Source organism: Carassius auratus, chromosome 48 (assembly GCF_003368295.1).
Source record: "Carassius auratus strain Wakin chromosome 48, ASM336829v1, whole genome shotgun sequence".
NCBI classification, from domain to species: Eukaryota; Metazoa; Chordata; class Actinopteri; order Cypriniformes; family Cyprinidae; genus Carassius; species Carassius auratus.
Window position 1 is genome coordinate 9,141,403 of NC_039290.1, and position 24,144 is coordinate 9,165,546.

General features: G+C 40.8%; 5 protein-coding genes across 5 annotated transcripts in view; 1 reads left to right on the plus strand and 4 right to left on the minus strand.

Moving 5' to 3' along the window:
- Positions 1–856, minus strand: part of LOC113065773 (beta-enolase-like) — an 8,963-nt gene extending 8,107 nt beyond the window's left edge. Inside the window, exon 1 of the mRNA XM_026237287.1 lies at positions 713–856. The gene's annotated coding sequence lies outside the window, so the exon portion shown is untranslated. The remainder of the gene's footprint in view (positions 1–712) is intronic.
- Positions 857–3,527: 2,671 nt separating this feature from the next.
- Positions 3,528–6,107, minus strand: LOC113065774 (profilin-1-like). The gene is made up of 4 exons (XM_026237288.1): positions 5,950–6,107; positions 5,713–5,858; positions 4,462–4,657; positions 3,528–4,047 (listed from the first exon to the last, which is right to left on the minus strand). The coding sequence occupies exons 2-4, from the start codon at positions 5,842–5,844 to the stop codon at positions 3,950–3,952; spliced, it is 426 nt and encodes a 141-aa protein (XP_026093073.1). The 5' UTR covers positions 5,845–5,858; positions 5,950–6,107; the 3' UTR covers positions 3,528–3,949.
- Positions 6,108–13,311: 7,204 nt separating this feature from the next.
- LOC113065777 (trafficking protein particle complex subunit 1-like) lies at positions 13,312–14,968 on the minus strand. Its single transcript, XM_026237291.1, has 5 exons — positions 14,870–14,968; positions 14,537–14,635; positions 14,221–14,291; positions 13,772–13,910; positions 13,312–13,621 (listed from the first exon to the last, which is right to left on the minus strand). The coding sequence occupies exons 2-5, from the start codon at positions 14,633–14,635 to the stop codon at positions 13,493–13,495; spliced, it is 438 nt and encodes a 145-aa protein (XP_026093076.1). The 5' UTR covers positions 14,870–14,968; the 3' UTR covers positions 13,312–13,492.
- A 110-nt stretch (positions 14,969–15,078) lies between these two features.
- LOC113065776 (proteasome subunit beta type-6) lies at positions 15,079–17,272 on the plus strand. The gene is made up of 6 exons (XM_026237290.1): positions 15,079–15,221; positions 15,852–15,919; positions 15,994–16,125; positions 16,200–16,329; positions 16,409–16,553; positions 17,063–17,272. Exons 1-6 carry the CDS (start codon positions 15,126–15,128, stop codon positions 17,188–17,190), a joined length of 699 nt encoding a protein of 232 aa, XP_026093075.1. The 5' UTR covers positions 15,079–15,125; the 3' UTR covers positions 17,191–17,272.
- On the minus strand, positions 17,268–22,761 carry LOC113065775 (SLIT and NTRK-like protein 6). The gene is made up of 4 exons (XM_026237289.1): positions 22,711–22,761; positions 21,990–22,274; positions 18,014–18,556; positions 17,268–17,918 (listed from the first exon to the last, which is right to left on the minus strand). Exons 2-4 carry the CDS (start codon positions 22,264–22,266, stop codon positions 17,755–17,757), a joined length of 984 nt encoding a protein of 327 aa, XP_026093074.1. The 5' UTR covers positions 22,267–22,274; positions 22,711–22,761; the 3' UTR covers positions 17,268–17,754.
- Positions 22,762–24,144: the final 1,383 nt, after the last annotated feature.

The window sequence follows — 24,144 nt, forward strand, 5'->3', positions numbered from 1 at the left end:
TTTTTCATATTTCAGAAATGGCTAAAGCAAGTTTTCGTCTGAATGTGAGGTATTTCTAAAGCGTTTATTATCCGTGTAAACAATAATAAACATCTTCATGATTTCCACGATCACAGCACTGCGCGTGCGCACTGACGCAACAATCATTTATTAAACAATGCATACTATGACGCATTAATAACGGACTTTAGCATATAACTTCTGAACGCTTCTTTTGTAATCATTTTGTGAATTACAGTCATTTGTCTTTAATATATATATTTTTAATACAAAAGTCGTTTTACAACTTTTTATCAAATTAATGAGTGATTAATATTTAGGCCTAATGTACTATTCTGCGATGGTTCCACCGGAAGCGTGAAGGTCATACAGTTCAGTTAAAAAAAGTGGCTTAAATCGGTTCCGATTTGACAAACTCTGCGTTCAGCCACAGAATACACAATATTCCTCCTAACAGCAAACTTATTCACACATCTATATTAAACCACTCAGACAGAGCGGAAGTTCCGCTGATCCCGGATCAGGAGACGCGCTCGGCAGCGTGCACGAGCTCCGTCCGCAGAACTGATCTCAGATCAGCCGCTCCAATCAGGAAGCAGCAGCTCCAGGCTACAGTTTAACAGCTCGCTCCAGCAGATCTCCCGCTCGATACCGCGACACTCGAGCGTGAGAACACAGTTCTGGTCACATCCGTGCGGGTTTGCGTTATTACCTGCGGGAGCGTCGAGTCCGCGTCGGTCTCGGTGTTTGACGAGGAGTGACTGCGCGTTCTGACCCCGGAGGCGCAATTTATAGACGGTCTCTTAGCAACGTCCCCGTATAACGGAGAAGCCTTAGGGAGCGTCTACAAACACCAGACATTTACACCGTTTCAGGACACGCCCACATCTGTGATGTTCTCAATTGCAACAAAGTAATCCAATATAAATGCCATCATACCTAGTCACTAGACTGCCTTTATAAACATCACAGAACATACACACGTCATTAAATTAAGCCGCTAATGCAGTCCTGTGCCATTGTTTGACATGCTAGCAGATCAATCTTAGTATTCTGAATTAAGAATCACTTACTCTAGATGTGTTTGGACTGAAATGCTGGCATACTGTTTAATGCATACTTAGTGTATATTATAAGTCACTATTATATAAATATATATATTAAGGTAAATAGTATGCAACTACAAATGTTACGTTTTTTTCTTGCGGTGGTTGTGTATTGCACATTTCAATCAGTTCATTAAGAAGCCTGTGTATTCAATGCATATTGTACACATTATACAACTGCATATATAGTACAATGGTTGTATGACAAAGTCACCAAAAGGTCTGTTTAATTGTTATGGCTTGAGATCTGGAGGTCAAGAGGTCACCACCATAAAAAAATATATACTATAAATATATATGACAAAAAGCATTCGCAAATATATATTTATTTCAGTCAAAGAAAACATTCACATATGTAACATTTAAAGAAAAACTTTGTTTAATGTCTATAACACGTGTCAACATATAAAAACATGTAATATAACAATATTACAATACACACAAAAAAACATTGTTAAATAAGAAACATAAGTATTATTCCATCCACAACTGTAGGCCAACTTCATATTGGATTTTTTATTTTTTTATTTGCCCTGAAACACAGGTTTTAGTATATGAGGGTTGGAACTTGAGCTTCACTGTGTGCAACAGATATTTCCAGTGTTGATCTGATTGTGTCTCATGACGTCTGATGTCCGTCAGGACTCTTGATGGAGGTCTCTTCCTGTCAGCGAGGCGTGAAACACTCCGACCGTCCCTCGTCCAGCTCTGGACCTGAATGAAAGGTCAGGGTTGAGTTAAAGAGGGAAATGTGAGCGTGAGTTTGGGTTCGGACCTAAAGGGCACGTACAGGGCTCTTTCCCTGTGTTTCTCTCTCTATCCTTTAACACCAGGCTAAAATTAGATCCACTATCATGAGAGACAGATTCACAACAATCAGCTCTCGTGTGTGTTCCTGTTGTTGTTTCTGCTCTAAGTCGACGTTCTGTGATTCTAAAACTTTACGATGCATTTATCTTCCTAAAACATGTTTTACGAATGTTTCGCTAACGTTCCAACTAGGTTAAGAAAACGTAACTGAACATCCAGTTATTAAAATGTTTCAGAAATGTTTTTTCTTGGTTGAACATTCCATGTTATCATATTGTAACGAACATACAGAATCGTTACTTTCGAATGTTCTGCAACATTTAAAGATATTGGGTAATTTTTGGGTGGGGGGGGGGGTCCATAAACAATGTACAGAGGATGTTTTTGTGTGAACATTTTGAGAACATTATTAACGACCAGATGACTTTGAACAAACGTTCTATTAATGTTATTGGGAGAACGTTTGTTCATAACTTTGAGAGAGCCTTTCCTCAACGTTTCCTGTTAGCTGAGAACATGAATGTGTTTCCCATGTTTTATCTGCTGGCATTTCTGCTCAAAGTCACCACAGCGCATGCAAAACAGTCACAGTAAGAGGTTGAGCAGAATATTTGAATGAAATACTCAAATCTCTCAGTCGACAGATGACATTCAGAAGAGAGAGAATCAGACTGAGCTGCTGTTACACATCACTGCCACGTGATGGCGCTGCACTGTGTGTGTGTGTGTGTGTGTGTGTGTGTCAATCTCTATCATAGATCTCATGTCTGTGTGTGTCACAAGCACAACTTCCTGTTTCCTCTCTTACAGCACTATTGCTTCACATCAGTGTGTCTCAAATTACTGCTTCCTTACAGTGAGACACTGTATTAAAGCATCTGCTGGAGGAACAAACAAACAAACAAACAAACAAACAAGTGTGTGTGCTGCATGAACGAGTGTGTTTGTTAGCTTGTGCATGCATCTCACTAGATCTGGCCTGGTTTCATCAGTTTCACTTCTATGTTCCAAGCTCACGTGATCATAATGGAAACTGGTCTAATCAGATAAACTCATTCTTACGTTAATTGTTGCCTTGCAGTGAGTGTGACAGTGTGGGTCAGCAAGCTTTCTGCTGGTGAAAGTGTCCTGAAGAAAGGTGTTCATTCAAGTGTGCTGAGAATGCAAAACCTTTACTGGAAGAAAAGAGTAAAGCAGCCTGTGATTGGCTGACACACGCATCAGCCGCTGAATATTCTAATGAGCTCCTCTTGAGTTGTGTGCATGTTGAAAGTTGTTGTTAAGCTTAACTGAAAACTATTTATATATTTTTTCATTAATATGAAGCTTAAATTATATAAAATATAATTATTTGGCAAAATAAATTTGAAATGTACCCTTGGCAGCTAAATGAAATATTTAAAATGTAAATAAAAATATTTAAATCTAAATTGTGATTTTAAAATGAGTTAAACACACAACAAAATTACAAAAAAAAATAAAATACATAAACATAAAAGCTGATTTAAAATGCTAGGAACTTTGATAGGAAATGAAAAACTTAAGCTGAAATAAAAATAAATAAAAGGTAAACCAAAACAGTAATAAAAAAACAAACAAATTAAAAAAATGTTGATAAAAATATGAGCTGCTCCGTACAAACTCATTCTCTCTTTATTTGGCATCTAATAGTCAGATATCTGGGTTTTGTTCAGCAGGTTTTCACACAGACAAGCATACAAACAAATGCTAAAACCATTTGACTGGACGCTCCGCCCGTCCAAAACACAGAAAACACTAGAAAACCGTAAATCAATCGATTAATTCATGATAAAACCAATAAATGAGTTTGATATTAACTAGAGTTTGCGGTCTGCTGCCTGACTGGAGAAGAAACCAAGATCTCAGACTCCCGGGACGATGAAGATGACGATGATGATGATGAAGACAAGAGCAGTTCTGATCTCGGAGCAGTTCTTCTGGCTTCATGATTGGGTCAGATCCTGCAGACAGGTGAAGTGGGCGGAGTCAGTAGGGCCGGGGGCGGGGCTTGTTCACATGTTCGATTTCCTGAGGTATGCGGTCATGTCGAAGACGGGTGGATTGACTTTGCCTCCGTGAGCATCTTTTACACCTTTAGCAATGATAATGGCTGAAAAAGAGAGAAATATCACCGTGTCAATCTCACATCACGTAAAAAATATTTCATATATTTGCATATACTCCGTTTATAAAAACACGTCCAGGTCAAATTTAAAGAAATAAAATATCATTCATTTTTTTGAGTCCTGGTCAAATTTCACCCAAAAAAAATTGACATTGCATTTTTTAAAATATAAATTATAAAAATAAATGTTTTAATATAAATGCATATAAAATAAATAATTTTAATATATTTACATACAATATTTGTAATTAAAAAAAATAAATGAAAGAAGAGGTTTTAAATATAAACTGAAATGGATTCAATTATTCACATATTAGATTTGTATAGTTTTTTCTGTGAGTGCTGACTCTGAGTGTAAGTCCATCTCTGAGTCACTGATACAGCGCGTGTTAACTCTACCTTTGTGAGATCTGCCGATGGTGAAGGAGAAGGGGTCAGGCTCTTTCTCTGAGGTCTTCATCTTGATGTCCATGGTGTTCTGACCGTCCACATTCAGAGCGTCTCTCAGCACCGTGCACTTCCTGCCGGCCAGAGTCACGCCATTGGCAAACAGAGTACTGCGGTCACTGGCGATGATAGCCTTCACCTCAGCCGCCTGACACACACACACACACACACACACACTGTGATTTAACAGTCCAGCAGACGCAGGCTGAAACAAGCGGAAACACCCTGAACGCACAAGGAATTTCCTCATTTTCTTTCTCTTTCTTTTTTTATTAAGGGAACGTTACTTTTGAATGTTCTGAAACAATTAATAACTAAAACGTTTCAGGAGAAACATTGCACCAAGAGAACCTTGAGAGAGAGAGAGAGAGAGAGAGAGAGAGAGAGAGAGAGAGAGAGAGAGAGAGAGCATCTCAAAATACTTTAAGAGTCTGAGCAGCATGTTACAACTTGAACGGGGGAAACACGAATGAACAACACACACTCACACGCACACACACACACAGGGGACTCTCCACAGCCGTAATGTCTAACCCTTTACTGTACAAACTGTATTTTTCTAAACTAGAAATGTATGCATTTCAAATACATATGTATCCAGGGATTTCGCTCAAATTGTGTGTGTTTATATATATATATATATATATATATATATATATATATATATATATATATATATATATATATATCATGTCAAAATGAAAGTGAGTGAGAGGAACCTGAGACAGGAAGCAGAGTGTTGAAATAATCCGCGTGAAAACTGAATGTTGCTTTATGAAGTTGCACACAGACACTTTAGATCACTTAAAAGCGAAAGACTCTCTTACTTGTGCTAAATATTTAATCACTAATATATATATATATATACAATCATCTGACACTAAAACCTGTCTCAGAGTGGGGGGGGGGCGCACTTCCGCCTTCGAGCACGCGTGACCAAATAAGGAGCGCTCCGAACTCCGCTCGAGCGCAGTGAGGAAACTCAGCGAATGAATCGAGCTGAAGAAGACCACAGCGAGCGCCATAAAACTTATCAGAGAGTTATATAACTCCGTTATAACGCGAGCGCATCCTGCTTCTCACACCAGGAAGAAGGAACAGGTCGAAAATAAAGTAATTAATACAAATAATAAAGTTTCGAGTAAATGGCTAAACACGTCGTGATTAACAGAAACAGAGAAGGGCGTAGTGTAGAAGTCGTACCGTGACTTGGTTGAGCCAGCCGCCCGGTGCTGACGCCCAGACGGACTCCTGACCCGGTGTGCACCCGAGGATGACCGCATCATCCACCCACTCGCTCTTGGTCAGGCTCGTGATGTAGCTGTCCCAGCTCATGATGCCGCTTAGATCTGAGGAGCGAAAAACACATCATCATCATCATCATCATCATCATCATCAGGGAGCCAGACAGACACCCGCGCGAGGAGAGGCCGAGAGTACCTGAGTGCGTCTCTGCTCCGATGCAAAGTGAGTTTGAGGAAGTCCGCGTGAGTTTATATGCTCGCGCCCTGCCCCGAGGCACACTTCCGCTCCAGCGCGCGAGCGAAGATGCGCTGCTCGCATTGGCTCAGAGATTCCTCCAGAAACTCATTTCACAGAATGCACAATATGTAAAGGCAAAGCTGACGGACTCTAATGTTTTAGAGAACATTCAGTTGTCTCATTTAGAAAACATAAGGGAAACCTCCCTGACAGGACACGTGCATTTACATCTGCAAGAGCTTTCCTATCAGATGTCTTAAAGATGCTTATGATTTAATAATCATGTGGGTTTATATACTCACACTGCATTTCTGATAAGACATAATGCATGCACTAAATGCACTCTCTGAATCCAGAAATCAGGTGCTCTCTGTCATTAATCAAAGCATGGGTTTGTGTGCACTCTCTTAGTGCTGGATCTTGGATTTATTTTGAGCTGCACTCATGCACATGTTTCAAGTCCATACATATACTGAGAAGTTCTGAGTGTTTCACAGACTTAAGATCACAAATGAAAAAAACAGCATAGCAGTCATGATCTCAAGTCATATGATGGATGAGGAACAAACTGAAATGGCAGCTCTCAAATCTCATTCACACTTCCACATATCCGAACCGGCAACACGCTTCATTTTGATACGAGTTCAAGTTTAATCTGAGTTAGAGTTTAAAGTCTGAGCTGATCTGGAGTTAGGCTGGAGTTTGGCCTTTAGCAGAGCGATAGAGAAGAGAGGAGGCGGCTGAATACAGCAGAACGTGACCACAACATCCTGTTTGTGAATCTGCAAGCTGCATGACATGACAGCAAGAGTTACAGAGATCAACTGAAGCTCATTCCTCTACTGTATGTGACGGAGAGAGGATGCTGGGAGATCATCTCTACACACAAGCCTGACTCTAGAGAGCCGGACAGATGACCACTGCAGGAACCAATCAGATCGTGCCATGTGAGAGAACGGGGCGGGGCCATGGACAGGCAAACCTGTCAAGAACACGTCAAACTTCAGCTCGGATTCAGAAGAATGAAACTTAACGCTTAAGAACATTACAGGGGGATTTTCACACTGTAACACTTCCATAAAAACCAAGCTAAAGTACAGTGTTGCAGTGAAGTTAGAAAGCACCAGCGGAAACAAATATATCTTCCCTAAAACCTTCACCAAGACTATTTAAAATCAAATCAAGAATGGTTCTTTTAGGACCACAACACAACAGAAATGCTTCTGCTCTCTTTTTCAGTCACTGTAGAGGATGCATTTAAACTAAGGTCTGTTTCGGTCATTTTACTGTAGTACTGATTCTTTTTAACCATTAGCCAAGTTATTTATAAGGTTATGCAAATTTAGTGTCATTTAAAAAGCCTGGTGCATCAAAAGCTCTTTCAAACTAGTTATATCTTGTAATCCATTAACTTTAGTACAAATCCTAAATTGTATCTTGTTAGCACGGCAGTGAGAAACAGTGTTCTGAAACGAATTCAACAGTAATAATACAGGACATGCAAGAGTCCATAAAAACATTGATCAGAATGAGTGTTTGGTTCAAGTTTGCACGCTAGTTTTACGTCTTTATAGTTACTTCACACTTTGTCTTTTCACTTTCACACTTCACTCACTTTATAGAAGACGGTGGCTAATTGCATACTTTAGATGCTGTTTACAGACTGACAACATCAATCGATTCTGTTCACACTGTGTGTGTTCTGTGCATGCTCTAAGAAACTCTTTCTGATATTCCCTTCAAGTTACGGAAACCTGATTCTGAATGTTTTCTGAACATTCTATTTCTGAAATGTTTTTTAATTTGAATGTTGCAGAAACATTCCACTGTATCATTCTTCAAACATGAAGGGGACGTTACATTCGAATCCTCTCTGAACATTCTGAAAAAGCTCTAACTGAACGGTTTGAGAAATGAAACATGTTGTGAATGAACGCTCTGAGAACATTAGTAAAGAGCCGATCATCTGTGATTGTTACTAGAAGAACGTTGTTCGGACCTTATCAGAACGTTCTGGGCTTTTATATTTTAAGACCGAATAACAAAAATGACTCCAAATCCCACAAACCTCAAATATCTGGATGCAAATGTTCATAAAATGGCTCTTATTTTCTTTTCTCTTAATATGATTTCTGTTCTTTTGGTTTTGTAAAACTCCTATTAGTCAAATCCTCCGGAGCGGTGGAATTCATGCTCAAGTTCTCACTGGTTAGACCAGAATGAGAGACATTTCTATGATAACATGCAAACACACGCTGACTAACCGGAGAAGAGAGAATGCATGCCTGCGAGGCACACACACACACACACACACACACACACACACACACAGGACTCTTTTTGCTGAGTGTGTGTGATGTACTCGAGGCCAGAGCGCTCAGAGGATCTTTATCTGTGATTTTATCCAGACTCAGACTTCTCTGAACGTGGATCCTCTCAGATAACAGAACAACATTCAGTCACACAACTCAAGTTAGAGAGTTAGTGTCTACTGAGAGCCCTTCAGAAACACGTTTGGTTTGCTCTGAACAATCGCTGTGTTGTTGAACAACAGTGGAGTCTGTTGAAAGTCAGAAGTTCCTGTCAGAAGTTCAGTATAATGGCACCACTACAGTCTCAGGAAGGTTCAGGAACAATCAAACACACAAACCTACTGACATGAGTTAAAACAGTGTATTTGAAGTGATTTATCACTTATTATAGATAGATCTACAGTAAGTACAGTGAGAGTGTGTGGAAACTCTTCTGTGGGATTATGGGTAATGTAGTCCTTCACCAAGATTACAGCGTGTGACAGCATTTAAGCTCTGTTCGTGTTATAAAGCAGTTTGTGTCGTCTGTTCCTCGCAGCTCTGCTGATTTCAGTCTGAGGTGTCTCTGCTGTCGATGTCAGGCTTGTTTCTGGGTGGAGTGTGTGTGTGTGTGTGTGTGTGTGTGGCTGAGAAGCCTTGTGTGTTAAGAGGAAACTCATTTGCCAGTCAAACGGGGAAGAAAATAGCCTTTCTGCAAAGATCGTGAGTTTGAGGCCAACTGTGTGTTTTACGATGACAAAGCAACCGAAAGCCACACACAGATCCAGATTTGACACGTCTGTACAGAAGAGGTCTGAAAGAGTCGTCAGTCGTCTAAACCTGCTTCTGATGAACATCTGCAGAACACGACAGGATTGTGTTGTCAGTCATAGTTCAATACACTGCAGAATATAGATATCATGAAACATATGAAGTCTGACATCATGAGTTCATGCTCAAAACAGAAACGTATATCTGCCAGCGGGGTATTCCCTTTGAATGAAATCTGTTTCTCAGAAAACAGTACTTTACATCATGTTATTTTGTTTAGATTTGTTTAGACAAAAATATAAGAAAATCCCGTCTGGCAGTGCAGGCTGTGTCTTTTTGGAAGAAAGCACTTTAGAAACGTCGTCAGGTTTATCAGCGCATTAAACTGTGTGAAAGAGCTGACACACACACACACACACACTGACTCAGTGACTTCCTGTCTGGGGCAGGAAGTGGAGAAACTGTCTGTTGTTCATGTGAGGATTCTCATTGATCTTCAACACCCTCCTCTCTCGGTTTCTTTCTTATTTCCACTCATCCTCACAACCTGTTCCTCTCATGTAACCTCATCTCATCTCGTTCAGTGTGAGCGCACACACACACACACACACACACACACTTCCCTCGGTATAATATGCCCTTTTTAGGCAAACTAGGAAGTGAGAGAATGTGGGGGAGATGATGAAAAGTGTGATAGAGGGAAGGAATCTCTTGTTGTTTGTGTGAAGGCAGTGTTTTCTCCAGAGCTCCAGCACGAGGCTGATCTTCTGGACGGTGAGGAGGACACTGTGTGCGGCTGAACAGATGAAGAAAGAGTTAAACCAGTGCAGAAGTGAGCTGTTGTGACATGCTGAGGAATTCTGGGAGGAATGTGTGTTTTCTGTGAACAGCGCCTCCTTCTGATGAGATGTAAAACTGATCGAGCGGACAGAAGCGGGTTCTTTAAAAACTCCTGCTTTCAGTTCCTCAGACACTTTAATTAGAAGCAGATTGATTAGATCTGATGAGTCTGAGCTACATTCGGTTCAACCAAGCAGAAATACTTTCATCATGCTGTATTATCACCACTTTTCTTTTTTGTAATCAGCACAGGTTTTTTATTTCTTTTTAGAACCGATTCATAGGCCTCGTTGATCTGAGTTTATGAGTTTATGAATGAAAAAAACTACTTTTTCTGTGGATATTTTTGTCAGTTCCACTCATTAGCTCAGATCAGTGAGGCCTAAGATCAATCAGTGACAAAAAGAAATAACGTAAAGAAAACCAGCTGAAGACAAACACTGAATACAGTATGTGTAGAATAATGAGAGAAGTGACCTGGGAACACCACAAGTGTAAGAAGACAAGGAAAGTCCCACGAAGAGTACAGAACTTGAGAAGTTAGGGTTACAGCACTATATAAATAAAGGTAAAAAAATAATAATAATTAAAGCTGCAAGCAGCGATGAACGGGCCCTCGCACCCGGGCTCACCGGCAGTAAGTGGCTTTAGTAGATATGTGAACGGTGAGAAATATGCATTTAAACTCAGAAATATAAGTGGAATATGTCAAAGTTTATTCCATATATCTGCCAATTTTCCTGTTGTAAGCAGGTGGCGCTGTCATTATAATGGAATATTGGCCTTCAGATGTGTTCAGGCCAGGACTCTTATCGAACATGTGAAGTTTAGGGAAGATTGAACATTTAATGCCTGAGTTACAACAACTTCTCTTCCGATGGCGAGACATCAAATTTTGTCATGGCGCCATGGACACACCCTTTAACAAAATCTCAAGATCTCCACAATTTAACATTGCAAAGAACTTTAGATTAGACTGACCAAAATAAAATTTGGATGTCATAAAATTTCTTGGAGTAGTTATTTGCACTGTAAAACATTGACACTTCCTGCTGCCAGCAGGTGGCGCTATGACTATGACTGAATATGGGCATGTAGATCTGTTAAGGGCAGAAGTCTTATCTAACATGTGAAGTTTGAGGCAGATTGGACATTGTATGTCTGAGTTATAACATATTTTATTCCCATGGCGAGACATCGAATTTCGTCGCGGCGCCATGGACACGCCTTTTAACATAATCTCAAGATCTTCACAACTAAACATCACACAGGTCTTTAGATTAGACTGACCACAAAAAAGACATTGATGTCATAACATTTCTGGAAATAGTTTGTCGCAGTGTAAAATATGTCACTTCCTGTTGCCAATAGGTGGCGCTATGACTATAACTGAATATTGGCATGTAGATTTGTTCAGGTCAAGAGTCTTATCCAACATGTGTAGTTTGGGGCAGATTGGACATTGTATGTCTGAGTTACAGCAACTTCCTTTTTATGGCGAAACATCGAAATTTGTCAGGCCGCCATGGACACGCCCTTTAACGAAACCTCAAGTCCTTCGCAATTTAACATCGCAAATGGCTTTAGATTACACTGACCAAGTTTGGTGTTGATCTGAATAAATATCTAGGAGGAGTTCGTTAAAGTACAACCCCTGAAAATGGCAAAAACAGCACCAATTTTGCAGGGAAAATTCAAAATAACCGACTTCCTGTTGGGATCCGGATTTCGTACCAAGAGACTTTTTTGTAGGTATTGGAGTGTTACATGTGTGTACCAATTTTTGTACATGTACGTGAAACATAGCTCGAGGCGCACTCCGTTGAAAGTGTATAGGTGGCGCTATAGAGCCATTCTGCCACACCCGGTGGAATATTGGCCTGAAGATCTGTTCAGGCCAGGACTCTTATCACACATGTGAAGTTTGGGGAAGATCGGACATCTTATGCCTGAGTTATAACATCTTTTATTCGCATGGCGAGACATCGAACTTCGTCGCGGCGCCATGAACAAGCCTTTTAACAAAAACTCAAGATCTTCACAACTGAACATCGCACAGGCCTTTAGATTAGACTGACCACAAAAAGACATTGATGTCATAAAATTTCTAGGAGTAGTTCGTCGCAGCGTAAAATATGTCACTTCCTGTTGCCAATAGGTGGCGCTATGACTATAACTGAATATGGGCATGTCAATCTGTTCAGGTTCGGAGTCTCATCAAACATGTGAAGTTTGGGGCAGATTGTTCATTGTATGTGTGAGTTATAGCAACTTCATTTTTCATGGCGAATCATCGAAATTCGCCAGGCCGCCACGGACACGCCCTTCAACGAAAAGTCAGGATCTTCGCAATTTAACATCGCAAAGGCCTTTAGATTAGGCATACCAAATTTGGTGTTGATTTGAAGAACTCTCTAGGAGGAGTTCGTTAAAATACAACACATGGAAATGACCAAAATTACACAAAATATGCTCATAATATTAAAAATAACCGACTTCCTGTTGGGTTTAGAATTTTGCTCCAAGAGTCTTTTTTGTAGGTATTGGTGTGTTACATATGTGTGCCAATTTTCGTGCATGTACGTGAAACATAGCTGGAAGGCTGTTGATTTTCTTGGTATAGGTGGCGCTGTCGAGCCATTTTGCCACACCCTCTTCTGAATCCTATATCAGACGAAAATTTTCACCAGGTTTGACGAGTGTGCAAAGTTTCATGACTTTTTGAGCATGTTAAAGCCCTCAAAAATGCGATTCATTCGGGAGAAGAAGAAGAAGAAGAAGAAGAATAATAATAATAAAAAAACAAAGCAGATACAAGAGGGTCCTCGCACCTCGGTGCTCGGGCCCTAATAATACTCAGATATGCCAGATGCATCACACAATTCAGATTTTGTTCTTTATTCCTCACAAATCTTCCAAATCTCTGAGGTGAAACAGCTCAGTCTCAGTTTAGTCTGGGTCAACAGGTTCAAACCTTGTCTGTGAAACCAGGAGAAATATTCTGAAGAAAGAAGTGAGAAATACATCAGAATTGATCAAGAAAGACCTGATCTTCTGGTTTGGAGCTATAGCCCGCTGACATCCAGCGCCACAGAACCAAACAGAGAAGAAGTGCTGTCCTTATAGCTGTACTACGGTAATCATTTTCCCCGACACACACAGATCTGTGCTCAAGTCTCGGGACACTAGTATCAGCAGCTGCAGGGACACAGATACACAACACACAGAAGGGTCTCTCTAAACCGTTAATTATCATTGTTTCTGTCAGAGCAAACATCCAATAAATACAGTTTTGGACATTATTCTACACTAAATCTCCAAAAGCTTTATAAACAACAATAAACAAGAAATAAATAAATAAAATAACACTTTGTGAAATCTTTACCATCATGTCCTGAGAACAAACACAAAAACTGGCTTCAGTTAAAAAAAAAGAGTCATTTATTTTGATCAAGTCTTCCAATAATCAACAGTGATGATGAACAGAAGAAGTGTGTGTGTGTGTGTGTGTGTGTGAGTGAGAGTGAGAGTGTGTGTGTGTGCGCATGTGTGTGCGTGCGTGTGTGTGTGTGTGTGCGCGTGAGTGTGCGTGTGTGTGTTCAGGCGGCGCGGACGCTGAAGAACGGTAACGCTCGGATGAAAGAGTCCAGTTTGCTGCTGAACAGATCGCTCTGGAGAGACTCGCCCAGAACACACAGAGGATTCCTCACGATGTACTCCACATACAGCTGCAGACACACACACACACACACACACACACACACACACACACACACAGTCACCAGAGAGAAGAGAGAGTGTGTGAGTGTGAGTGTGTGTGTGAGAGAGAGAGAGAGAGAGAGAAAGTGTGTGTGTGTGTGTGTGTGTGTGTTTCTCACAGTGCTGTAGATCTGCTGCAGTGTGTCTCTACAGTTCGGTACACCGAGGTCAGTGTTCAGCACCAGTTTGATTCCTGTTGGAGTTTCATAATAATGCAGCTTGTAACGGCTGGTCTGGAACGCCAGGAACCCGTCTTTCCTGAAGAACTGAGTCAAGGAGAACTAGCACACACACACACACACGCGCACACACACACACTCTCTCTCTCTCACACACACACACACAAACACACACACACACACACTCTCTCTCTCTCTCACACACACACACACACACACACACACACACACACACACACACACACACACACACACACACACACACACACACTCTCTCTCTCTCACACACACACACACAAACACACACACACACACACTCTCTCTCTCTCTCACACACACACACACACACACACACACACACACACACACACACAGGAGACGGAGGATACATGTCCAGTGGACTCATCTTACTGATGAAGGAGCGGATGGAGAACAGCATGCCGTACATCAGCTTGAACTCCTGAAGAACACAACAGATCATCATCATCATCATCATCACTAACAGATTCTCATCTCTCAGAACATCACGTGACTCTACACAGAACCACATTAACACAACATGGGATTAGAAAGAAACATTAACATTAAAAGAAACATAAAGAAGCATCGTATGCCCTATAGCTCATGAGATTTGTCTGCCAGGTAATCATCATAAGAAACATGTTAAAAACATCACAAAACTTCACAGACAGACAGATTCTGAACCTCTTCTTTGGAGATTCCTGCTTGTTTCTTGCGGTTCCACTCGCTGTAATGAAGGCAGGAGCCATTGCGATCAAATATGTACAGGTTATGAACAGTCATCTGAGAGAAATCACAGAAATCACACTGATTACACTGATGATGATGAGAGTTTAAAATCATAACCTCGTTTCTGCTCAACATCACGATCAACAACAATCAGCACATGACTACAGAAATGATTTAAACACGACATGTGTACCCTCTCGATCATCTGTATTGTGTTTAATTCATATGAAGCGAAATGTCGATGGATTTGTTAGTATATATTGTTATTATTTGTCATTATTTGTTTACCTTCCGCGCGGCGTCTGTCCGGAGACTGACTCGACGGCTGCCTGAACGATTATCAACAAAACGCCATTCAACAATATATCAATTTAATTTGCTTCAAATTACCATTATTTAAAAAAAAACGAAAATAAAAAAGTTTTAAGTCTGTAATGCAATTCACGGTTGTGTTTTGTGGTCTATCAGGCGATTATGATCGTTTAAAACAGGCGCTTGTGCGGACTCCTGCCCCGGGGTCCTTCAGTACCGCTGTAGAGTAAAAATGGCAACAGTGCTGCAGTTTCCTGCTAACATTTCTACTTTAAACAATTATAATGATCTATATCCTGACTGGACCCAGAGAGAAGTCAGCACAGGGGTGAGGAGCGCTTCTAACTCTAATAATAATCTCACATGACTGAGTTCTAGTGAATAGAAACGCGTTTGTTTGGTGGTTCTGCGGTGAATGATGCAGCAGATTGTGAAGCTCAGCGCTACACATCCAATGAGTCTGGATTTATTCATTATTATAGGAGCACGGTCACGTAATCTCTCTAAAATAACAAATCAAAATTATCGTTCTTAATTCAGATATATTTTTAAATTGTAAGTTTGTGTATCACAATAACTTTATTTAATGTTTGTCATACTTTGTTCTCAGAATTATTTTTTATCTAACATTTTCTACTTGATACTATGATTTTTTTAAATCTCACAATTATTACTTTTTTCTGAAAAACTTTCTTAGATTTTTTAAAAATCTTTTGTTATTTTTTTCCCCTATCATCTGAGAGTGTATTCAAATTTTTGGACTGAATTTTCTCCAAACCTTTTTTATTTTCTCTTAAAACTGCAAATTTATATTTTTAAATAAAAATAATATATATTATTGTGTGTTGGACACAATCTCCTGTGTGTGTGTCTCTGTGTGTGTGTGTGCGGTGTGTGTGCGTGTCTCTGTGTGTGCGTCTCTGTGTGTGTGCGTCTCTGTGTGTGTGTGTGTGTGTAGACCACCATCATGGCGGTGGAGTTTGACGGAGGAGTGGTGATGGGCGCTGACTCCCGCACCACCACCGGGTGAGACACACTGACCGCTTCTACATCAGTCTGATGATTGTGCTCTGTCTGACCGCTTGATGTGATCCGTGCAGAGCTTACATCGCTAACCGTGTGACGGACAAGCTGACTCCCATCCACGAGCGGATCTTGTGCTGTCGCTCGGGCTCGGCGGCGGACACACAGGCCATCGCTGACGCCGTCACCTACCAGCTGGGCTTCCACAGGTACAGCGGCTGGGCTCCGGCCCCGGGACGTCCAGCGCTCGCTCAGGCTCTCACGCTCTCTTCTGTGTCCTCAGCATCGAGCTGGACGAGGCTCCTCTGGTGCAGACCGCTGCCAGTCTGTTCAGGGACATGTGCTACAGGTACAGAGAGGAACTGATGGCCGGCATCATCGTGGGCGGCTGGGACCCTCGCAGAGGAGGACAGGTACAGCTCCAGCACGAATCTGATCCCTGATGGAGAAGAGAACCTCCCCTGAGTGTGTGTGTGTGTGTGTGTGTGTCAGGTGTACACCGTGCCGGTCGGAGGGATGATGACCAGACAGCCGGTGTCCGTCGGAGGATCCGGCAGCAGCTACATCTACGGATACGTGGACTCCAACTACAGACCTGGGATGAGCAAAGAGGAGTGTCTCAAATTCACCGCAGGAGGTCAGACACTCACACACACACACACACACACACACACTCTCACTCTCTCATTCACACACTCTCTCACTCTCTTTCTCACTCACACACACAGAGCTTTTCAATCTTTCATAAATTCTGAGCTTTTTCTCTAAATTGTGACTTTAAAGCTTTCCAGAATAGTTGAACCAAGTGGATCATTGAATTACTTTTTAATTTCTCAATTCATATTTGTTGTCCTCTAAATGGTCTTTAATCTCAATTTGGATTATTGTTCTCTAAACTGCACCTAAAGCTTCAGCGCCACACACTGGTCAAAATGATGTAAATACAGTAAACTCCTGCATTAAAAAAAAACAATTACAAAAAAGCTACCAAACCAACCGGAAGTGTAATTTATTAAATGCAACAACAACAAAACAAATCATTTGTTCCTATTAAAATATGAAGTCTCTATATAATGTGATCTTTTCAGGACTTGTTTTGATTAATCAGTGACTTAACTAATATAGTTTGTGTGTGTGTGTGTGCAGCACTGTCTCTGGCCATGGAGAGGGACGGCTCCAGCGGTGGAGTGGTCAGACTAGCGGTCATCTCGGAGCAGGGTGTGGAGAGACAGGTTATCCTCGGGAACCAGCTTCCCAAGTTCTCCACCGTCTGAACCGGATCCGTGCTTCATCTGAACCTCACAGTGTTTCTCAGTGTTTGTCACACAAAGCTCTAATAAACACCACTTCACTCGACCTGTTTGTGTCTCGCTGCTTTATTCAGTTACATTGATTAAATGTAATAATTTTACTACATTTATTACATTCTTTATTCCAGACCTCTATATGGATTTGGGAATCGGCCCAAAGAGGTCTTAAAAACTGTGAAAGTCCATTTTTAATATAATAATGGAATGTAGGATAACTAATCTAGAAGCGTAATGAGATTCTGCATGAATTCTACACATCTGACTATGATTAATATACAGGTGAGCACAGGTGAGATTACGAATAACAGGTTCAGTTGTGTTGTCAGGTATAACAGCAATCTGACCCATCTTTACACTATTTGATCAATTCATCAATGGTTTGAAGCTGTTAAACATTTGATCTGGACTAAGTCATTTCTGGTGAATTAATAGATGAATATGTAAATAAGGCAATTATTTCCATGTTTTAATGGTCTGCTTTTCTGGTTGGACCGTGAGTGTTTTCCATGTGTTTGGCTCTTGGACGGCTTAAGTGGGAAGATAGAGACTGGTAGGAGTCGAGATAAAATATCCAGAATTTATACCAGATGTTGGTCCAGGTCTCAGTGACCCAATACTTTTCAATGGAGGTCCATGATTTGGTGGAATGGAGCAGGTGGGCGTCTGGCAGCGTCCTGTAGAGCAGTCGGCGTCTGAGTTGGGGAAATAGGTTACACTTAGTTTGTCGGAACAACACGGGGATGTTCAAGATCTGAAAGAATACAACAGGGTTTGGTATATTGGTCACCGCTGGGATGAGGGGGATCTGGTGGACAGAAGTCGCTCTCCTCCAGCTCAATGATGGGTCGTCTGAGCAGGTGAGGAGGTCCAGAACACAGCACGGAGTCGGCGGCAGGGATGATGTTATATAGTCCCTCGTGCATGTAGATGTTGTGTTCCTGGTCGTTCAGGAAGCTGTGGAGGTATCCGACAGCACAGCTGCAGAGCCAGGGATTGTGGGTCAGGTAAACGTAAGGAAGCTCCGGTTTGGATGAGAAGAACCCATCGGGCATCAGCGAGACACTGTTATTCTCCAGGTCGAAGGTCTTCAGGCCGCTGGAGGACACGCGCTCCAGGAGACGAGGAGGGAGCACAGGAAGCTTGTTCTGAGACAGATCAATGACCTCCAGACGCGGCAGGTCACTGAAGGTGTCGTTCTGAAGTGAACGAATCTGGTTCCTGTCTAAGTAGATCTCCATCAGACTGGGAGCGCAGCGGAACACCAGTCCTCCCAAACCAGTTAACATGTTACCAGACAAACGCAAGACGCTCAGCTTCTCCAGCACTGGACCTGAAAGAGACACACACAGACATCTGTCACTTTTCCACTGCATGGTACGGTTCGGTGCGGTTCTGGGGTGCGTTTCCCAAAACCATAGTTGCTAACCTGTTAGCAACTTAGTTGGTTGGCAATGGGAAATTGCATTGCAACCAACAAAATTGCTAACTTAGTTAGCAACTATGGTTTTGGGAAATGCACTCCTGTACAGTTAAAGATACAATTTGTACAATTTCTAGGGGCGGCAGTGGCTCAGTGGTTCATGTACAGTAGGTTGTCTACAAACCGGAAGGTTGGTGGTTCAATCCCCGGCTCCACCTGACCAAGTGTCGAGGTGTATACACTCACAGACCAGAACACCAGAGATAACATTATTTACTACAATAAGCTTTATCAGCGGTTCCCAATTCCATCCCCTATTTCGGAATGAGGTAAACCCCTGATCAGGGAGCAGGGAGCGATGAAAACTGTGTAGGGATCATATCAATCAGAACACAGTTCATGCATGTATCTCTCTTCTAAGCTGGTTATCTGAATTGGGTGTGTTAACTAAGCGAGACATGCAAAATATGCAGAACGGAAAGCGCAAGAACTGGAAGTGGGAACGGCCGGGCTCAGGGGTGGTTCCAGGGTGAGTGGAGATCTGGGGCTTAGCCCAGAAAAATCCATGTATGTGACTTTTTATTTTAATAAATCAGAAAGATTTACCTTATTTAAAATATACAAAAACAATAAAAACAAATTTAAGACATTTTATTTAAAGTATTGAGGAAAATACATTTGCTTTTTGCAAACAAAAATTAAGAATTGCAAAACAAATGAAACAGCGCGAAAACAATGATTTTGCAATACATATTTTCCATGGTCATATCTATTACGTAGCAGCAACGCTGCTTTTATTTTGCGTGTCAGTCTAGTTTGAGCTTGCAATACCATTTTTCCTTTGCGCTTCACTTTTCTGCACGTCACTCTTTGTGGCACTGTTTCTACGTGGGGGCGGAGTCAATGGACGGGGGCGTGTACAACATGCCTCCATGGAAGTGACGTCATTGGCCCGAGACGCAGCTCACTGATCCAGGTCCTGTCATGATGAGCAGAGACTTTCGACTGGATCCTTTATTTTTATTCAGTAGCATTAAAACATTCATTTTTGTTTTATTTACTACTTTATTAACATGTATGTGTATTAGTTTGCTCAAGTTAAAGAAGTTGTTAACATGAACATCTGCTGTTTATTTCTCTCCATGTGCACACTTTTATAGCATTATGTGTATTGGGATCGCAAATCATTTGATTCAGTTCGGGAGTTCGTGGCGGGATCGCGATTCATTTGAGACAATTTGGGGATCGAAAATCATTTGAATAAGTTCGGGAGTGCATAGCGGGATCGCGAATCATTTGAATCAGTTTGAGGATCACGAATCATTTGAATAATTTCGGCAGTTCATAGCGGGATCGCGAATCATTTGAGTCAGTTTGGGTTCGTAAATCATAGCTGTATATGGATAGGCATTTGTAACTAATTTAGTAGCTAGTTATAATTACATTTTCCACGCTTGTTTAGGTGTGAAATGTGAACTCGTATCTTTTGTTTTAATGATGTGCCTTTTAACAGTATCAAGTATATTCAAAAACTAAACAAATCGTGCCTAAAAAGTGCACGCATCTAGGCTAATATAAAGTTACATGATGAAGTCATACTAGTGCGCTTGTGCATTTTGAGTGCGTTTCACTGCATTATTCGGTGTATTCAAATGAATTTATGAATGCATGTGAATGATCACAAAATTCAAGATATGAACCCTTTGTGCCAAAAGGGTTCTTTCTTGTCATTATAGAACCTTTCTAGCATGAAAGGTTCTTTGGAGTTGAGTAAAGAACCCTATGGTTCTATATAGAACCCCAATGATCCCTTTCTTCTAACAGTTTGTTGTCATAAGCAGGGTTGGTTCTAGAGTGAGTGGAGATCCATGTATGTGACTTTTTATTTTAATAAATCAGAAAGATTTACCTAGTTTTAAAATATACAAAAACAATAAAAACAAATCTAAAACATTTTATTTAAAGTTTATCCCTTGTAACCTGACACATATGCTGATGTTGTGTCTCTATCTCACTTTTTTTTTTTTTTGTCTCGGTCTCTGTTTTATTTTATTTTCCAATCAAGCCTGACTGGCTACACTCTCCTGGTAGAACAGGGATAAGAAGCAAACATGAAGCAGTGCACTGACATACTCTTACTCTATAAAGATATACCGGTCAAAGGACTTTATCTCTGTGTTTAAAGCCAAGTATAATTATAAACGCAGGGCTCTATACACTTATATTTTTGAAGGAGGACTTACACAGCACTTACAAATTGCATAAATGATCATAAGAAGGTTAATGTATCAAATATACAATTTGGAATAGGCTACAGAAATATGAAATTATGAAAAAAATTAGAATGGTACTTTGCCACTAGGTGGAGGCATGCCACTGCCTTAATGAGTGAGTCGGTCAGTCATTTAATCAATGGATTCGTTAGAAACGGATGATTCATTCGGAAAAAAAAGTGTGTGTGTCCTACAGACTGTTAACTGTTCGATGTTCAAAATGTGACATTAAATCAGACACAATTTAAAACCGAAAAATAAATATAAAAGTTACAGATACCTGAAGTAAGCTGTTGTATCTTGGCATTCAAGTGTTTTGGCTGGGGGGGTTTACTTCCTTTTTTTAAGAAGAAGAAGATTCATTTTGAAATATCTATTTTAATTTTCGAATAAATTGATCTAGTAAAATACTACACGCCAACAAACCGCCTGCCTCCAAAAGATCTCACTTCATTGGCTGAATCGTACAGACGCTCATCGATGGTTGGCCAGTTTACATGTCAGTCAGAAGCACTAGACTCAGTGGGCGGTTTTCGTCGGATGTGAATGACAACGCGTACTTACTTGGGTAAATTTACAGACCCTGTGGACTTGAGTCGAGAGATATTTATTTATTTATTTAAATTCTAATATAAATTACTTTATTGGGCATGAAAACTCATTGATGGCATGGTGGTAATAAAAACATTCGGGGCTTTACTGAAAACATTCGGGGCTCCAGCTCCCTTCGCCCACCCCTAACGCCGCCCCTGGCTGGGCTACATCACGTGTCATTCACCGGTGAGAAAACTTTAAAAGTACTACAATACCAGGAAGAAAGACCGGGTTGTTTGTCTGCCATTCTTGGTCCTATGCCTTCCACAGAATTAATAAACACAGTAAAATCAGACCATGTAACTTAATGATTGCTAGACTTTCAACCAACATAACAAAACATGTTTCTGAAGACAATCACCTATTGCACCTTTAATAAATTATTTTACAAACTATTCCCAAAAGTAGTCACGACTGATATATATCTATATATATCTATCTATCTATGTATATGTATATAGTGTGTGCTTGTTTACCCGGCGGCTGCAGTGTGCTGATGTTATTGTGGCTCAGGTCCAGCTCGTGCAGCTCTGTGAATCCAGAATACATGGACCAGGACAGAGAAGTGAACTGGTTTCCAGTGAGAACCAGGACCTGTGTGTCTGTGTGGATGCCCTGGGGAACAGCGGTCAGTCCCTGACCCACACAGCTGACACGCGGTCGATGATCCTGGTTCCTGTCGCTCTGACAGCTGCTGCTCGTGAAGATGAAGCACCGTATCAGGAGGAAGACCAGGATGATGAAGCACGGCATGATGAAGGCTGCTCGGAATAAAGACATCATTCAGCAAAACTGCAATCACAAGCTGTCTGTAAATGTAATGTTATGTTGTTCTTTTGAACTTTCTATTCATCTGTGCATCTTAAAAAATTATGTTTCTAGAGCAGTAAATCATCACATTATTCTGATTTCTGAAGATCAGGTGTCACTGAAGACTGGAGGAATGATGCTGAAAATTTGTATAAATCCTGTCAGTAGATTTTGAACCACTTCTTACCTCGTCCACTACAAGTTAAAGTCAAAGAGGTTCAGAAAAGAGAGACTGAACAGTCGCCAATAGAGACAAAATTAAAAGATTCCAGAGAAGATCGGGACCCCGCTATAGCTAACGGTATCAAGCTAGCGCTCAAACAGCAACAAAGTACACTTGATTCGGTTGTGTCTGTAACTGTAAGAGAAGTAATAGACTGTACTGACCCCAGCACTCGTGATCTACACTTGGATATATACGAACACCCAACGATTCTGTAAAAGAGCTAAAAGCAGAAGTGTAATGGATCAACTGGGTGGGGATCATGTTAACTGTTAACTGTTAATGTCTCATTCCAGCAGATTTGGCAAAAGCGACTGCAAAGCTATAATGAGATGATGTTGGTACATTAACAAATATTGCTACATAGTGTTCATCGTCTGGTTGACTACGACTTGTATTAATTTTTCTGAAAATTCATGTCATATGCACATAAACAGTCACGTCTTATAAGCTAATACTAAATATTGTAGAAACTTTTCTGTAAAGTTGTAGTTAAAGTTGGACTCAAACTCGAATCAACCATATTCAAAGTTGTGGATGTGCATTTTAGTCTTAAGCCATGACAAGAGCTGAGCATACTGACAGGTTAGCATTGGTCTCCATTTACTGTCAAGTCACCTTTATTTATATAGCTCTTTAAACAAAATACATTGTGTCAAAGCACTGAACAACATTCATTTGGAAAACAGTGTGTCAATAATGCAGAATGACAGTTAAAGGCAGTTCATCATTGAATTCAGTGATGTCATCTCTGTTCAGTTTAAATAGTGTCTGTGCATTTATTTGCAATCAAGTCAATGATATCGCTGTAGATGAAGTGTCCCCAACTAAGCAAGCCAGAGGTGATAGCCGCAAGGAACCGAAACTGTACAAAACTGAAACTGATTTCGATGAGTCAGTTTGTAAAGAGTACTTGGATAAATTAGGACTGCCTCGGATCACGCAGATGGATTTGGAGGAGCTTCATGAAGCACTAAAAGCCTTCAGAAGGGCAAATCACCAGGCCTAGATGGCCTTCCTCCTGAATTATATTTAGAAATAAGGGATGTGGTTGGGACTCTCAAGCTTGACTCATTTAATTTTGCAATCGAGTCCAAAGAACATCTTTGATATCACAGCTTCTTAAAAAGGGTAAAGATCCATTAGATTGCTCCAACTACAGACCAGTATCACTCATCCCATGCTGGAAATAAAGATAATAAAAATTATAAATATACTTTTAGCCCGTTTGTGGCCAATTCTATTAGGATCTGGAAAAGGGTGGACCGTCTTGATGATAGGACCTTTCAAATTTTGAAAGAACACACCTTTATGGGACAACTTAAATTTTATATGTGAAAATCGGCCATTTGTCCAGCGCTCTTGGTCTACATTGGGCATAAACACATGCAGTGACTTATATGATAACCAAGGACTCATTTCTCTGCTCATTTTTGTCTTTTTTCAGTTACGTTCTGCTCTCAAGGCCTATAGAGATCCCTGGGCTTCCCCCATTTCTTCTCATCCTATTTGGATTGGATCGCACCATCCTCTGTTCGGCCATCTGTTTCTCTCATATATAGAAAACTTAATGATCACACTGCAAAGCCTCTTTCTAT

Coding starts and splice junctions, on each gene's coding strand:
- LOC113065774 (XM_026237288.1), bottom strand. CDS start 5,844: ATGAGCTGGGACAGCTACATCACGAGCCTGACCAAGAGCGAGTGGGTG. Junction 4,658..5,712: donor GCTGGCTCAACCAAGTCACG/GTACGACTTCTA, acceptor TGTGTGTGTCAG/GCGGCTGAGGTGAAGGCTAT. Junction 4,048..4,461: donor CATCGGCAGATCTCACAAAG/GTAGAGTTAACA, acceptor TCTCTTTTTCAG/CCATTATCATTGCTAAAGGT.
- LOC113065777 (XM_026237291.1), bottom strand. CDS start 14,635: ATGACTGTTCATAACCTGTACATATTTGATCGCAATGGCTCCTGCCTT. Junction 13,911..14,220: donor AAGATGAGTCCACTGGACAT/GTATCCTCCGTC, acceptor TCAGTTCTTCAG/GAAAGACGGGTTCCTGGCGT. Junction 13,622..13,771: donor TGCAGCAGATCTACAGCACT/GTGAGAAACACA, acceptor GTGTGTCTGCAG/CTGTATGTGGAGTACATCGT.
- LOC113065776 (XM_026237290.1), top strand. CDS start 15,126: ATGGCAACAGTGCTGCAGTTTCCTGCTAACATTTCTACTTTAAACAAT. Junction 15,222..15,851: donor AGAGAGAAGTCAGCACAGGG/GTGAGGAGCGCT, acceptor GTGTGTGTGTAG/ACCACCATCATGGCGGTGGA. Junction 16,554..17,062: donor TCTCAAATTCACCGCAGGAG/GTCAGACACTCA, acceptor GTGTGTGTGCAG/CACTGTCTCTGGCCATGGAG.
- LOC113065775 (XM_026237289.1), bottom strand. CDS start 22,266: ATGCCGTGCTTCATCATCCTGGTCTTCCTCCTGATACGGTGCTTCATC. Junction 18,557..21,989: donor CAGCACACTGCAGCCGCCGG/GTAAACAAGCAC, acceptor TGTCTCTTTCAG/GTCCAGTGCTGGAGAAGCTG. Junction 17,919..18,013: donor AGATCCCCCTCATCCCAGCG/GTGACCAATATA, acceptor TCCCCAACTCAG/ACGCCGACTGCTCTACAGGA.